The 16,702-nt window shown below is 40.7% G+C and overlaps 1 protein-coding gene across 1 annotated transcript in view; it reads right to left on the bottom strand.

Moving 5' to 3' along the window:
- Positions 1 to 16,702, bottom strand: part of LOC115400178 (leucine-rich repeat and fibronectin type III domain-containing protein 1-like protein) — a 166,225-nt gene that overhangs the window by 57,033 nt on the left and 92,490 nt on the right. Inside the window, exons 3-8 of the mRNA XM_030107886.1 lie at positions 5,118 to 5,334; positions 3,306 to 3,457; positions 2,886 to 3,139; positions 2,460 to 2,703; positions 2,221 to 2,378; positions 997 to 1,374 (exon numbers count right to left, since the gene is read on the bottom strand). Coding sequence (XP_029963746.1) covers positions 997 to 1,374; positions 2,221 to 2,378; positions 2,460 to 2,703; positions 2,886 to 3,139; positions 3,306 to 3,457; positions 5,118 to 5,310 — 1,379 coding nt within the window. The 5' untranslated portion in view covers positions 5,311 to 5,334. The remainder of the gene's footprint in view (positions 1 to 996; positions 1,375 to 2,220; positions 2,379 to 2,459; positions 2,704 to 2,885; positions 3,140 to 3,305; positions 3,458 to 5,117; positions 5,335 to 16,702) is intronic.

Below are 16,702 nucleotides of genomic sequence, written 5' to 3'. Positions count from 1 at the left end.
ATCAGCAGATTATAAATATTTTGATCTCCAGTGTGTTTGAATCTTTTTCACTTTAAAGTTTTACCACAGCAAATTTTTCCATGAACAGTAAAGAAACACTGTGACGATCTACACCAGCTGCAATCCTCCAGATGTGAGCAACGATCTTCACTTGAATATTTTATTACTGTTGTGGGAATATAACTCACGCTGAAGCTATTCATCGTGTGTTTGGGTTCACTGAGTCGGATGCAAGGGCTCACATTATTTTATAATGGCTCTAAAATGATTAACTGCAAAATGGCCTACCTCACTTGTATTCCAGCCCGCTCTCATTTTAATTAGAGGTGGCTTGACAGTTTAATTTATGTGCAAGAGTATATTGCAACTTACCTATTTGTTTCAGAAACTAGTTAAACTCATGTATGAGTCCATTTTTTCCTGGGACAAAGTTTTGATTCAGATTAAAATTTTGGCTATTAGTCAAAGAGCCAATTACTGTCACATCTGACAATAATGAAACGTCAACTCCTCCACTCGTCAAGTTCGAATCAAAGAAAGCTCACCAAACGTGAAGCCTCTCAGTGAAAAGCCATGATGTAAATACCGGCAATGATAGTACGTGGTGAAAATATCAGCACAGCAAAATTGCAAACGAGGAGGCGATCATTAAAACTTGCTCAACGCACATTCCTCACATTTGGCCCTGGCCTTCAATTATTCTGCGATCATGACAATGGCTCTGTTCAGCTACAGATGTCTTTATCATTTCAGTTGATTAGACATTTACGACTCGATGGCACTAATCTCCACTTGTATCATGTATCATCTGCTCTCATCCTGACAGTCGCGCTTGACGTCTCCTGATCAGCTTATGCACAGCTGCACACACATATGCTCTCTCACACACACACACACACACACACGAGCACGCACGCCTTGTAAGAATTCTTGAAAGCCAGCACAGACAGAACAGACAGACAAAACATCCACCAGAGACGGTGCAGAGAGACCGACCTGTAAACCAGAGTGTCGTCCCCGGAGCTGTTGTATTGGACCTGGAACATCCTGACTCCAGATGGAGGAGTCTGACTGCTCCATCTAATGAGGGCAGAGTTTCCTGTCAGCTCCACCAATGAAACTCGCTTGTCTGCCCCTCTTGTCTCATTATTAGGCAGCGCAACCTTGTTGGAGGTAAGGATGTCAGAGGGTGCGGGTTCAGAGGGATCCCTGGTGCGGCTTGTGCTGTTTGCCAGATGGGGCATAGCTGTGACGACCAGCTCCACTCTTCCTGTCGATTCACCTGCCGCGTTCGAGGCAATGCAAGTAAAGTTTCCAGAATCCTTCAAGGATGTTCCGTTGATCTCGAGGCTTCCATTGGGAAAAACTAAAGTTCTAGAAAGAAGAAGGACAATGTGATTAAAAGGTAATAAAAAAAACAAAAGCAACATTCAATTTGAACGTTGCAAAAAGAAACTTCCTAACTGTATGTAGATCTCAAAGCTACATTTATTCGTCTATGTATTTTTCTGTGTCGAGCACTTGATGCTAATGCCAGTTTTCACCAGAAGCATGAACCCAGGCTTTGCTCTGCGTCAATACAGTGACTGCCAGTCTGAGGGGTTGTGTTGCTAACTGCCTCCAGCTTCTCCTGATTAAATATTTGTGCAATCAAATGGCCGTAGCAAGATGGCACAGTATTTAGTTTACAACAAGAGTGTTCGAAAATTGAACCCTGTCTGCAAAAGTGTTGTAAAAGATTACAGATTGTGACATTTAAAACCTCTAAAGAAGTTTGGGCGTATGGATTTCAAAATGCTGTCAATAACTCTATAGTGAATGTAGTTTATGCAAAACTAGAAGTCATATCTGAGCGTGCCAACTAGGTTACAGGATGGAAACATGAGGAAGGTGTCACGGGTGAGGAAACGTTGACCTCAACAACAGTTTCTGAATGTGCTTCCAAAGTTATCCCACACAAGTCAAGCTCCTGCACCCGAATGATATAACCAAGACACAAAGTGTGTGAGAGATTCTACGGTCTACTTCACACCGACACACAGCACTGAAATCAACATAAGAGAGTGTGTGAGGAGCGAATCTCCTTCTAAATCAGCTTTCCTGTTTTCTCACAACGCCGGACGCCGTTCCCTGGGAGGATATCTGCTCTACATTAGCTGTAATTTGCAGCTGACTTTGTGCAATTTAAAGAACAGGGATAAAAGCAGAGCACTGTGATACCTGGAGGTGTTGGATATAAGTCGTCCTTCAGGGCTAATCCAGTGGACTTCGGGCTCTGGATCGCCATTCGCTTTGCATTTCAGACTTGCGGGTTGGCCTTCCATAGCCGCGGTGTGAGGTGATTTCCGCGTCAGAACCGGTGGGTCACAGATAAACTCCTACAAAGCAAAATCAATAATGTCACCCTGGTTTCAACATAATAGAAAAAAAAAACATTCAAAAGGACAAAAAAAAGTCACCTCTTCAGGTATCGTCCAGAAGTACTTGGCACTGAGGTCAGGCGGGGAGGCGCACGTTTCAAGGTCGTCCTCTCTGGTGAGTCTTCTCAACCACAGAAGTTCACAGTTGCAGTGAAGGGGGTTCCCACCAAAACTCAACACAAGAGAGGACAGCGGGGAGCCTTTGGACTTGGCATAAACTGGGATTCTCAGGAACAGCGGGTCTGGGGGAATCTTCTTCAGCTTGTTGGATGTCATGTCTAACCTGTACCCAGCAAATGTAAAGCAGGGATAAAAGGAATGGAAAAAAAAAGAAAAAGGGGAAGAGAGAGCGATAAAAATAGCCACATATATTATTAACTAGGAGAAGCAATAACACATGTTTCAGTAAAGGTACTGATGCACCTAAACATTTTATCTCGCTGCTCACTTTTCCTCCATCCTCACCTGGCCAGTTTATGCAGGTTGGTGAAAACCCCTTGAGGAACGTTTTCTATCAGGTTGTGATCCATATTCAGGGTATTGACGTTTGTGAGACGTCCAATTGTATCCCAGGGAACCTTGTCAAGGTTGTTGTAACTGAGGTCCAGATCCTCCAGCGTGGACAGGAAATCATCAAATGCATGGGGGGATATGGAGTGGAGCTGGTTATTAGCCAGGATCAGGTGGCGAAGGTTGGTCAGACCTTTGAAATGGTCATCCTGGTCAGGCAGAGAGCGGACGTCAAAATAGAAACGTGAGAACAATTTGTCAGGCGTGTGATCTAACAGCAATCAATTTCCTGTCACAAACATTGGTTCATCTCTCCATCCTTTTATCCACCCGTCCTTTCACCTATGTATTGATTTGTCAATCCACTCATCTCACCTTGATCACAGTTAATCTATTGGAGTCGAGGTGTAAAGCCCGCAGTCGCCGCAGATCGCTGAACGCTGAGGGGAGGATCTGGCTGATGGTGTTTCTGGACAGGGTGAGGTGTAGCAGACTGGTCATGTTGGCAAAGTCTCGCCGTCGGACAGCTGTGAGTCAACAGAAGAGGCAGAAGGAAAGATTTTATCATGGAAATCCTAGGCAAAAAGGCAAATAAAGGAGCGTTTTTATAAATTCGGTGATATTACAACATTTTTTTATGAGAGCACATTTCTAAAAGAACATTTTTTTTCAGGCAACCATTTGACTCTTATTGTTAAAAGGTAATTACTGCTAAATTTGCATTTTCTTCTTAATGGTCTTTGTCAGCAGGGAGCATCGGATTAGTTATCACAGCTATGCAGATGACACCAAACTAAATCTTGGGAAAGAAATTGTTGTCTTGTTGAAGAATCATAATCTCATAATCTCTGAATGCAAAAAAAAAAAAAAAAAAAAAAGATATTAGGCGCTAAAAGCATTATTAAACTGTGTAAACCCTAATGATCTGCACAATCCATTTATCAGCGCGATCCTTAAAGAGAACAGCGATTTGAATTAGAAGTCGGATCAAACTGATCCATTTTTTAGCAGCAGTATAATAGTGAAGAAACTGAACTGTATTCCAGCAGTGAGTCATTACAGTATGTTCCACCTTTTTCTCCACAGGTTCTGTTGTGTTCTGACATCTTTTTAACAGAATCAACATAAAACCTCCACAGTAAATTTCATCTGTTCCATCGGACCACATGTCATGAAAGATGCTGAATACTGCAGAACGGAATTACTGTAACTCACCAACTTATATCAGAAAGGCTTTGAGCAATTTTGTCACCATTTCAATTTGGCCTTTGTTTAACTGAATAAATCCTCATGTTTGATACTTTTTTTTAATTTTGAGCACAACATGTTGTTTGCTCAGCATCAGAACAAATGGCAACCTTAAACATGGATGTTGAGATTAATTCAAGCAAATGATTAACTGAAATACTTTAAAGACATATTTATGGAATTGCAGATGTATAAATCACAGTTTGTAGAAGTGCATCTCAGTGGCATCGGATATATATGTACAGTATAGAGGACGTTATGACAGAGTTCAAAATGTTTTTTCGGCAAAATGCATTCTGATCTTCAGATGAATGGTGGAGGAATGCAACGACAGCTCAAAAAGAGGTTGAGAATCTTTAGTTTTGCATACAGCTGTGCCACACTGATTTCCTTTTAGCATCAAATTATCCTTCAAGATCCTGTGGAAGCTGTCTTTTTTATTACATCCTGTGTGTGTTTTGTTTTGGTGAACTGTGGGAGAGAGAGCTAATTGCCATCCCGATTAAAATAAAAGGATAAAGATACACACTTCAGTTCTTAAAAAATAAGCATATTTCAAAGGAACAAAGAGAACTCTTTGATATGAGAAGAAAATGAATGATAAATGAGATTTGCTAGGCTGTGCCATGAAACAAAAAGAGTATTAAAAAAAGAGAGACGTTACTTATTGTCAGGCAGAGAATAACAAAGAAATGTTTTCACTTCAGCCAGCATTTTTATTGACTGTTAAACTGTTGAAGTTACGAGCACTGTGAAATAAGGTAAATATGCTGCCAATTATCTTCCAGACATGAGTCTGTTTCCCTGCAAACAACCGACTCCAGCGCGCACCCGGCATAAGATGTGTAAAGTCAATGTGGCATTTAAAAATCAGGAGGTTTTTTTTTTTTTTTTTTTTTGGTTAACTTTAATCTAATATTAAACACACTGTCAAAGCACCTGTAATGAAGTTCTCCTGAAGCCGCAGCTCCACGGTGCGTCGATCAATGGCGGCGGGAACAAACAGCAGGCCCGTCTTGGAGCAGAGGATGGCGAGCGACGGAGAGAGGCTCTGGCACATACAGCGTTTCGGACACGGCTGTCCCCTGCACGCTGCCGCCAGCAACAGCAAAGACAACCACAGCCGTTCCATTATCCTCCACTGGGAGCGGGACAACTGGAAGACAGGAACAAAAGAGCCATCATTTAAAGTGAAGGCCGCAGTTTTGTTATGGAAGAAGAAGCTGTCGGGACACGGCGAACGAGGCCGGACCTCTGAACTACAAGGAAGCACATCAGTCACAGGCCTGACAGATATGGGTACAAAATATATTTCTCTCAGGAAAACCAACATGAAGAATGTCTTTGGCAGCGTGGAGAATCAGTCAGCTTTTAAACTGTGGTGCACTAAAACTTCCCTTGGTCAAATACTAGTGCCTAATGAAGCACAGAAGAAACGATGGTCTTAGAATCCAATTTCTGAGCATTTCTTTATTTTTTAGAGACCTATATTTGTTTCACTTTCTTTGCTTCTGATTTTCACATGTTCTGGCAAAAAGAAACCCTCAAAACATGTCCTGGTTCCTTTTCAAAGTGGGAAGGACTTAAATGCATAATATCTGTTTTATTTATGGTGTGTTTTATGATGTTCCCGTTTTAATGTTTGCCTTTTTTTTTTATTGTAATGATGTTAAGTGAGTATTTTTGAAAAGTGCTATTAAAATAATATGTATTACTTTTTTATATTAAGATTTATTCTCTGGAATTACAGGGAAAGAGACCGGCTCGGGGAGAAATGTCACCCTAAAGTTGCAGTTTTACGCCCACATCTCCACGGAGCAGAAAAAGTTTGAATTTGAACAATAACGCCGAGAAAAGTGAGTTTGATCTTTGTACTCCCAAAGCTGCGACTGAATCTTATAATCCTGTCAGCTCATGAAAACCTCCATCAGTATGCAAGCGTAATATTGAGTTGGCATTTCCCTAAAGCTTGCTTGGGTTTTCTCCAGATATTCTGATTTGGATATTTTTGTGACATTAGATTTTAGTGCCACTGGCTCCACTTCGGTTTGCATTTTGCATCAATAAATGATAGATTTTACCGATATTGGATTATTTTCAGAGTTTCAGCACCCACGATGCACTTTACATTGTTAGTAACACACACACTCACACACTAATGGTGACAGCTGTCATGCAAGACACACAGCCTCCACTGTGACTGAAGCCACTTTGGGGTCAGTGCCTTGCATAAAGGCACTTCGAAACATGGACAGAGTGAAATTGAGGGTTGAACGGTGTGTTAGTGACTTTATCATCAGCAAAACAAAGTGCGACATGAGGAATCCTATGACTTTTGTCTTTCATCCACAATGTTTGTGTCCTGTGACTCAAACTGACTCAAAATGTGACACACTCGGTCAAACCCAATAATACACACATGACTCACTGGAGGGGCCTCAATGCTGCGCTGTGGCGAGATTAAAAAAACTGTCGCTCCGTGCTCCGTTTCATTTCTTATTGGTGTGCGCTGCAAAAAAGCCAAGACTGCTTAGGACAGTGATATTCTCAACACACACAGGACACACACACAGTTTAGCACCGTTTCATAAAGAAACCTGCCAAAAAAAAGCCCTCAATCCAATTTGCAGCACTTACACCTCGTCAGTACAGTCACTTCTTCGCTCAGCATTTGTTTCTGACACCTGTCTACTCTCTGATGGGCGCTGCCAAAGCAGCACCTGAAGTGTCACATTCATAAGTGCACTAGAAGTTGACCGCTATTTGAAATGACAGTTTTGAAAAAGGGCCAAAAAAAAAATAAAAATCAGCCTATCAGTACAATGCCGAACGTTTACAGCCACGACCCGAAACTGCTATTTTAGATTTAGTGTAACCTGCATTGTCGAGTGGTTCGACGGACTTGTGTCCAAATTGTGTCCATGACAGATCAGCCAGAGGTGAAGTAAAGCATGAAAGCTCGTCTGATCATTCAAGGTGTGCTGTGTGAAGCAGTGTTTTGGCCTTACCAGTTTGGCTTACAGGCAAATCAATAGCATTGAACTTTTTCTCAATAGGGGGTCTGTGTAGCAGCACTTTTCTCTGCTCCCTCCCTTGATACTCCTAAAACTCCCCTCACACAATATTTCTATCAAAGGATGATAATGTCCAACAACATGGCAACACATAATAAACTCTGTGCCGCCGCATGTTTTTTCCCCCCTCTCTCTCTCTCTCTCTCTCTCTGTCCCATTTCCCCATCCATCCATTATCCAGCTAAGCAACGGTGCCAAACTCGCTCAAACAAATGAAAACACATGCACTCTCATGAGCCTGGTAAAAATAGATACGATCTAATTGATAGTTCACGATCTCCATCCTCCCACCATGCAAACTGGAGGACAGAAACGATGATCAGCTGTCTTACACATAAAGAAAGCAGTCATCTGTGCTCCTGGCCACACTTTCTCATGTCCCCTCATTATTTCTCTATCCACTTCCGTATGCATTATATATGCACTAACCCTAAGCTTTCTATTTCATGTCACTTGTAGAACAGAAATGTCACTTCCTCTGGTTTTAACAGTGTCTTCATACATTAAGATCACACTGGCATTGCTGTTTAACTTCCTGTACTCTTGCAGCACACCGATGCCCACACTTTTCTGCAAGCCTTCCCTCACACATAAATCTGGAGCATGATGACTTTTCCGGCATTTTCCTTCACGATTGAATATTTTAAGAAAACGCGATTAAAACAGACAGTAAAATCATTGATGATTTCATTAATAAATGAATTAAAATGGTGAAATAAGGTATAGGGCAAACTCACAAGTGTAAAAGATGCAAATTCTATAGAATGAATAATAAGAAATTATCTATGAGGTTAACAGAAACATTTTTGTACTACAAAACATATCAGGATCAAAGTCGTACAATTTGAAAATTGCTGCTGTGCATCAATCCTTTGAACAACTTTCCTTTCCGTTAGCGTCTTCCCCTTCCTTCGTCGCTTCTCAGCTCATCCTCCCTCCAACCTTTATTTATAAAGCATGTTTCCTACAGAGGATGCAATTCTTATTGTTAATAGCATCCTCTCCAATGTTGCTTTCATTTTTACTCGCTTGCTTTTCTCATAATCATCTATCTCACAGCCTTCCTCTCTCAAGTCCTCATCTGTTTTTTTTTTTTGTTTTTTTTTTCTTTCAGGCTCTCCAGGCTCCGGCTTTTTGCAGCATCCATCCCTCACCTTGCCTCACTCAGGTTTATGGCGCCTTTATTGTAATGTGTCTTTAATGCATTTATTTAGCAGAAAGTGATTGTAACAGGGACCTAAATGCACCTGTCCTTTACTTGAGTAAACTCCCACATCATTGTAAACGTGCTGCGCAACTGTGTGATTTCAGACATTTAGGTTTACTTACAGAACATGGGTGTTTTTACGGCTGTTCAGTTATGGACATACAAGGGTTATCTTGGCAGTTCTGAAAGTATAACAGTGATCAGTCACTCACCATTACTCACTCCCATGCTTGTTCAGCTATGAAGAGCTAATAATAGAAGAGAAACCGATGCAAGCCGCCTTACTAGTTAGATGGGACCATTATAGTTGTTTGAATGACAATTTAATGCGCTGCAAACGCTCACTGTTGAGATGTCACTGCAGACTCGAGCTCGGCAGCTCTTTGCCAAACCCAACCCCAGCTCACCCCTTCCGCTCTTTCAAAGCAGTGCTTCCAACATTTACTTGTCTTAAAAAAAGAAAAAAAAAAAACAGCACACACTATCACAGTCAAAATACAGCCAAAAAATGTGACTCAAAGTTACAAATCCTGCATCCAACCTCCTTTCAACCAAATGTTTTACAGCAGTCCAAACGATTACTTAAAAAAGAAACAGACAGGAGGTGAGTCACTGATATTTGACAATTTCTAATGGTTGTTGTCAGTTGGTTTTTAGTATGACACGAATAAATATTCACAATTTTGGACTCAAAATTGTGATTCAAAAACAAGGAGAGAGAAAAAGGTTCACACTTGTACTGCGATGTGTTTCTTACATATATCAAGACTGAATGTCTAAAAGTGGAGCAGGAATAGTTACTATGGTAAGTTATACCCAGGTGCTATTGGCCACAAGTTGTGCTGCCATTCCACTTTTTCATTTTTAAATCAATCCATACATTATTCAGACCATTGAGATATTTTTAGCTGCTTCCCTCTCGGTCAAGTCTTCATTCCTCTCTTTAATGCACACAATTGCTTTACAGCAACTGCTTAAAACTTGAGCATATTTCATGTGGGACACTCCTCAAATGCTCTTAAAGCACATTTGCGTGTGTGTTAAAGCTTTGAAATATGGCTCCAGTCACCACTGTTCCCATCATGAATGGTGGCTGCCATTTTCCTCGTCCCTCATCAGAGCTCATTATCCCGTGGGCACGGCCTACCTCTGTGTTAGTGATTTAAGAGTCATGTTTCCAATAAAGCCTGGGATCCTTACAGAAGGTACAATTGGCCTTCAGCGGTTTACGATCATATGCTTGATGTTTAAGGGTTGAGCTGACTGCCCTTGACTGCACTTCTGACGAGTAAATGCAAGGCCCTCTGTCAGCTGCTTCAATCATTTGAGTAGCATAACCGTGCAGATAATTTCATCCCAGGTACAATGCCAATGCTGTACCGCTGAAAAGGTGTAACTGCCATTGTGGTTTAAACAAAAAACCCCTTTTTTGAACTACCTTGAAGCGAGAATAACAAAGATAACGGTTTTCAGTTATATAAACAAATAAACAAATAGACATAGAAAATGCCAGAAAACATAATCCCATATACCTCCCCATATACCCTCCCATGGGACCAAAAGCACACCAGAGGAAGAGAGAAAGAGAAAGAGAGAGAGAGAGAAAAAAAAGGGACCCATTGATAATCTGGCAAAATTTCAGACTTGCAAAGGCCATAATGATCTTGGAACCGTGATCATGATGATCAATAAGGCATGGACAAAGCATGGTATAATTTCAGAGAAAGGGTGAATAGAATCACTGCTAAAGCTGTCAGTGTCGAAGTACAATGTCGGCGGACCATTCAGACAGGCCAGCTAAACTTGTCGTTTGGATGACACAATCTATTAAAAATCTAACTTCTTCACAAACTCAATAAAAGGAGACCACACTCTCACAAATTTGTCATCTGGCTTATTTAATGTATGTCAGATTTTTTCTAGTTGGACGGTACCTCCTGGATCCGTCTCCTAAAGGGCGGACATTTGTCAGATTTCCTAATTAAGATCAGCCTGCGCGCTATAAGGCTACTGAATGCTATTGCTCTCTTTTGAGGGTTTGTACTATGTGTTACCATGGGTACGACTCCAAAGATCGCAGTTAATGGATTAGGATTGAGAGGTGTATTGCATAAAGCTGACAGACAATTGAATACAGAGCACCAGAAATTAGTGAGGCGGGAGCAGGACCAAAACATGACCTAGCGACTCTAAGTTAGCACATCTGGGACAGATGGGCTGAATAGATGGATATATTTTTGCTGGTCTATCGTTAGAGTAGTGATTTCTATTAAGGACCTTGAATTGTAGTAACCCATGTCTAACACATATAGAAGAGAAGTGTATGTTAGTAATGCACTGAGCCCAAACATTATCTGTAATTGCGATACCTAGATCCCGTTCCCAAGCTTCTCGTGTTTTAGTTTGCAATGGAGGGTCGATGCTCTGTATTATTCTGTAACTCATAGAAATTAGACCCCTATTCCATGGATTTAGGTTTAGCAAATTATGCGATAATTTTTTGTCCGGGGGCTTGGGGTAAGGGTGAAAAAATTTGGAAGCGAAACTGCGTACTTGAAGGTATCTGAAAAAATGAGATTTTGGGATATTGTGTACTTTTACAAGGAATTCAAAGGATAGGATGGAGTTTTCATTGAACAGATCTTCAAGAAAGACCAATTCATGTCTGTGCCAGCCAGCCAAAATTTGAGTCAGTTTGTGAGGGAGCAAAGAGATGGTTATGGAATATAGGAAAAAGGCCACTCATCTGACTGAGGTTAAAGTGCTTGAAAAGTTGTATCCACATTTTGATGGAACTTGAAACAACTTTTTCACATGATTCTACCTAAACGGGTGAGAGCAAGAGCTTTCTGAACTCACACATAGAAGAATACTGGCAATAATCCTGATTAATGATAATCCCAAAAATAGAAAATCACCATGATCAGTTAATCTCTTGTGTTTTCATCGCAATGGACGATAGAATCAGATATTGTTCCACCCTACCTCAGACACAAAGCATTTCAACTTTTTAATTGATCATGACATCTCAACACAGTACAAAGCTCCGTGACGTTTCTATCAGTGACTGTAAAAGCTGACGGTTCCTTCAGCGTTGACAGACATTTGTGTGTTTATGGTTTCTGTGAACTGAGAGAAGACAGTCTGACAGTCTCTTTGTTCTCCCTTTGACAGTATGCTCTCCATACTGCATTCATACATCAATCAGCTGTTACAGTGTTTTTCAATGGGTGCTGATATTTTGAGTGTTTATAAAGTTTAATTTAAAATCTGTCAAAGAAATGTCATTTGATTAAGAAAAGAAAAAAAATCTAATCGCTTAACATTATTGCTCTAGAGCTGTAATTATCAATTGAAATCAACCAACCAATTAACCCCCTCAAAACAAGAAGAACTTGAGAAAATGTAAGGGAATCAATCAGTAACTCAACCAACCAACCAACCAACCAACCAACCAACCAACCAACCGACCAACCAACCAACCAACAAACCAACCAACCGACCGACCAACCAACTAGTCAGTCAGCAATAAACCATCAATAAACCATCCACACAACTCAGTTTCACCGTATTTCTTCTGAGTGTTTTGACACAGCTTGAACTTCAGAGATGTTATCAAACTATAATTAACAGAGTAAATCAACTATTAAATTTGCAATCAAAGTAATTCACAGAATTACTCACCAAAAAAAAAAAGAAAAAAAGAAAAAAATGGAGAAATGCATAAATGAATGCACATCCAGAATAGAGTCCATTTTACAAAAGAACAGTTTTCCTTCCTTGGTGTTATCGACCCTAATAGCAATGCAGAGCCCTTGTGCTCCCAGTCTATTTTTCTTCATCGTTTCTTAACCAATCAATGAAAACAAGGAGTTGCCTCACTAATGTGTTTATTGTAAATATAGCAGGTGGCAAAGCTGCAGCGCTCACCCGATTTGAAGAGGCAGAGAGCCTGAATGTGTATTCGATTAAAGTGGACTTTCTTCTTATTGAGCATTTGCTCTTCAGTCAGAGGGAACAAGATGTGATCAAAGAGGCCTAAAGCCGGCTGAAGCTTCTGTATTTCTATGCCTGCATAATGCATTTACAGGGTAATGGAAGACAAAAGGCTGCAATGATGTTTATGGCATTCATGTTGTGAATATCACAAATTCAACATCAAAAAGCAGAATTTTCTCAGCAGTCAGACACAATGAAACGGATTAGTGGCTAAAAAATTTAAAAAAGAAACAGCCATGGCTTTACAGCTCCCTCTGAACCAATTAGCAACACAAATGACTGAACACACACATTTGCTTCTTTTGGGACCCAGAACGATGCGGAGCAAGTCAGCAGGAGAGAAATGATCACAGAAAACTCCACTCATCAGACGAGCGAAATAATCAGAGGGCCAAATGAATGAAAGCAGCTGAAGATAATGAAGGGAAACCATTCAAGGAGTCAGCAAATATTGAGGCAAAGGGGAGGAAGACATTTGACAAGACAGTCTGGAGAATGTGAGGAAGACTTTTTATACAATACAGCTCTTGTAAAATATGATATATGCAGGACAGACAACAGAATCCCCAAGAATCTATAATATTAGATTGCATACAAGCCATTAAAATATTCAGTATCAACCCTTTTTGAAGGAAACAAGCACAAACACACATTGAAACTTTTGTGCATGTTGACTCCACACAACGTGAAGAGGTGTGATAATAGTTCAAACTTTTTGCAACATGGCTATTGTTTTTTTTTTGTTTGTTTTTCTTTCACTAATTTCACATGTGACGTCCACAAAATTCAAGGACCTAGAGAAAGCAGAGAAATCTGGCTTTGTGCCCGTTCATCAGTCATTACGGTGGCCCTCAGGACTTCCACCCAATCGCCCACATGATTCACAAGCGTGTCACACATTTGTAACATGAGCTTCTCACTACATTCAAAAACAAACAGTAATCTTGGAAAAGCTCCTGGTTATTGCAGACTGAGGTTGGCTCGGAAAAAAACAAACGCAGAAACACTCACTTTTTTTGTTCTGGACAAATATACAGCTGTAAAATGAAAATAAGCCCTGTCGATATAGTTATTAGAGGGTTGAGTTGATTCAGAGAGTTCATCTCTCTCAAATGTGCTGCCAAAAACAGTCGACGGCTGAGAAACATACTCCTAGTCACATGACTCTGTGGCTCGTATTATAAAATCATGTACATTTCTGGCTTGACAGAGTCAGAGCATTTGAAAAGAGAAAGGGTTTTTCCCTCATTTGTTAATTGGCCATTGAAGAGTACCTCTAAAATTGCAGATTTTCCCCCAGGCTGCACTGGCTGTGTGATGGTGTGCCTTTATGATTTTTAAAAGAATCTAATTGAGTGTGGAGCTGGTGGAGATAGATTTTACCTTCACGGGCAACATTCGTCACAAACAGATTTCTAATTTAGCACTTAAATTGCGTAACACTGAGACACTAAACAAACATATGCAGCAGATTTAGCACTGGAATCCACAGGATGAAGACAGATTATGAAAGAAAAGCAAAACAAAACATCTATGAGTGAATGGAATACAGGGATACAACTGAATAACATGCAGAAATGAATACAACTGAAAACCATTCAGAGTAAAAAGCTGCTTTGTACTTTCTTTGTATATCAGCACGTAGCACACAGTGTATCAGATACAGTACATAGACGGAGCGCATGTTTGACTCAGTGTCAGTTTATATATAGTTACTAAATCATCAACCGGGATCTGTGTGCAATCATTCATTGGATTATAATTGGAAATATTCCAATGCACACAGTATCTGCAATTCATCTTTGTTCCTGCGTGTGTGTGTGAGTGTGTGTGTCTGGGCCCTGGGTTACGCTGTGCCCAGCCTGGTTTCCCAGAGTGCCCTGCACCTTGCAATGGAGATGGATTACCCTGTCAGCTCCGGTGCAGAGCCACTGAAGAGTATCTTGTGCGTGCGGTGTACTGTGCGCTCGCTACAGCGTGTTCACATGTGTATGTGCACATGTGCTCAGTGAGTGTTTATGAAGTGGACTCGTTAAAAATGCAGCCATGCAGCTGTGTTGATTTAAATACACATTCTAATATATATATGTACATTTTCTTTAAGCACAGTTTGTGTGTAAAAAAAGAAGGAAAAAAGAAACCAGTGGCCAGATGTATGAGTATCAGCTTCTGGGTCTGCCATCTAGAGATCTGTGTGAGCGGGCTTCCAAGAGGGTTGTTTTGAGATCATTATTTACCCTGTTTATGGTATGAATTCAAATCATTCTGTGCTCACTCAGTGAGCGCGCAATTTTTGTTTTTATGACTTGAGCTAATGTCCGTTAAACTCTTAAACTCACGCTTTCCCTGGATGTAGCTCAGTGGACTGTGGACTCTTCCAAATGTATTTATTTCCCTGATGGTGGGGCCGACATTTTGGTTACATGGGTCCCCATTGGTTAGTGTGTGATCAGGATTTATATCCCCACCGGTGCAGAAGAAAAAAGTCCACACACACACACACACAAATACATACAGTTTGTTCCAAATGCTGGAACTGGAAATGTACACGTCTGTGTTCCAGGTTACTCTGATTGTAATGGAGGTAAACTTAATGCTTCAATCTTCAGTTAACCATAACTACATCAAGCCTATCACTCTCTGGCAAATTCACCGCCTTGATCATGTCTCATTTTGTTTTACTGCATGATTGGCTGGACGGAAGGAAAAAAAAAAAGGTTTGAAAAAAGCAGGAAGCAGGTAGAATGGCAACATAATGAAAATCAATCATGAGCAAGGCTAAGATCAAGTGAATGAAGTGCAGGCAAATGCTGTGGCAAGGCAAAGCAATAAAAAGAGATAAAGCTAAAGAAAAAAACAAAGTGCTGCTACAGAATGGGGTATCTGTCTACACCGGTGGTGAAGGCAAAGCTTGTATTGGCTGCAAAAAAAAAAAAAAAAAAAAAAACTTGGTGGGGGCTTGTATCTTAGCAACAGCCAATGACACATGGCTGGTAACAGTGAGGAGGTGGGAAGAGGGAGAGTGTGTGTGTGTGTGTGTGTGTATTATAGTTGTGGGGGTGTTGTGAGAGTGTGTGTATGGGGGCTGTGAGAAAGTGCAAGATTGGTCCGGAGATCTTGCAAGTAATGAATGTAGAGTGTTGCCATCAGAGAGAGTGCATGTGTGTATGTGGTGGAGAGAGAGAGAGAGAGAGAGAGAGAGAGAGAGAGAGAGAGAGAGAGAGACACTGTGCTTGTGTTGCATTAAACGTACAGTAACAATGTCATTTTTGTCCATGAAAAGCATAAACATTGCATCAACACTATCCTGCATCGTCATGTTTTAAGCATTTCAATCACATGTGCTCATAATAAAACCTGCCAACCCTGTAATTTTAAACTTCCTCTCTACTTAGATGACCGGCCTCTTGCATCCACAGGGAAATTCAGTCTGACCCCGTTTCATTTCGTTTTTTAGCAAATACGATTTTCTTTTCTTTCTTTTTTTTTGAACTCAAAGTGTGTGTATGAGTCTGACCTCTTGACCTGTGAATCCAAACTGGTTTATTGTCTGGGATTTATCCAGATGGGCTCTCTTCTGTCTCTGATTTTCCAGAACACTCCAGTGAAATCACTGGTGGACTCGCCCTCTCCAACAGTACGAACCTTCAAATAAAAGCAACAGACTGTTTCCCAGGTCTGCTCTGGATAACCACTGTGTTACAGCACTGTAATGAACCCTGATAAAGCAGTAAGACAGACGATATATTAAAGCTAAAGCTGCACTTGCACCCGTGAACCCCCCTGGGTGGGAACTTAGCATAATTTAGCAAAGCTTTGCACATATAAATCATCATGCAAAGCTTTGTTTGGTACAAGTGATATGCACACAATCAAAGCTGAGGGAGATTGTAGATGTGGACATATCTATAGATCTCCATGGCAACTGAGTAACTAATGTGCTTCCAATGAGCCAGCCCAAGGAAATTGCATTTCCTGTCCTGCTAACATCAATAAATATATGATCATCATCATTTTGCAATTGTTGTTTGGTAACAAATGACTTTTCTGTGATGGAAAATATCTGAAAATACACCAAGCTAATACAAACGGTGCTGGAAACTATGTTCCTTCCATTTGTTCTGCTGTTTTTCGCACGTGTCATGCTTTAACACATGTTTCCCAGCCAGGCTTTCTTTTCTTGGTTCTCAGCATCACTCCAATCAGCCTCATGAAGACGCTGGCTGATTCTTCATCCCGACATC

Source organism: Salarias fasciatus, chromosome 14 (genome assembly GCF_902148845.1).
Source record: "Salarias fasciatus chromosome 14, fSalaFa1.1, whole genome shotgun sequence".
Lineage (NCBI taxonomy): Eukaryota > Metazoa > Chordata > Actinopteri > Blenniiformes > Blenniidae > Salarias > Salarias fasciatus.
The sequence above is the reverse complement of the archived record's forward strand: the minus strand, read 5'-3'. Positions and strand labels throughout refer to the sequence as shown.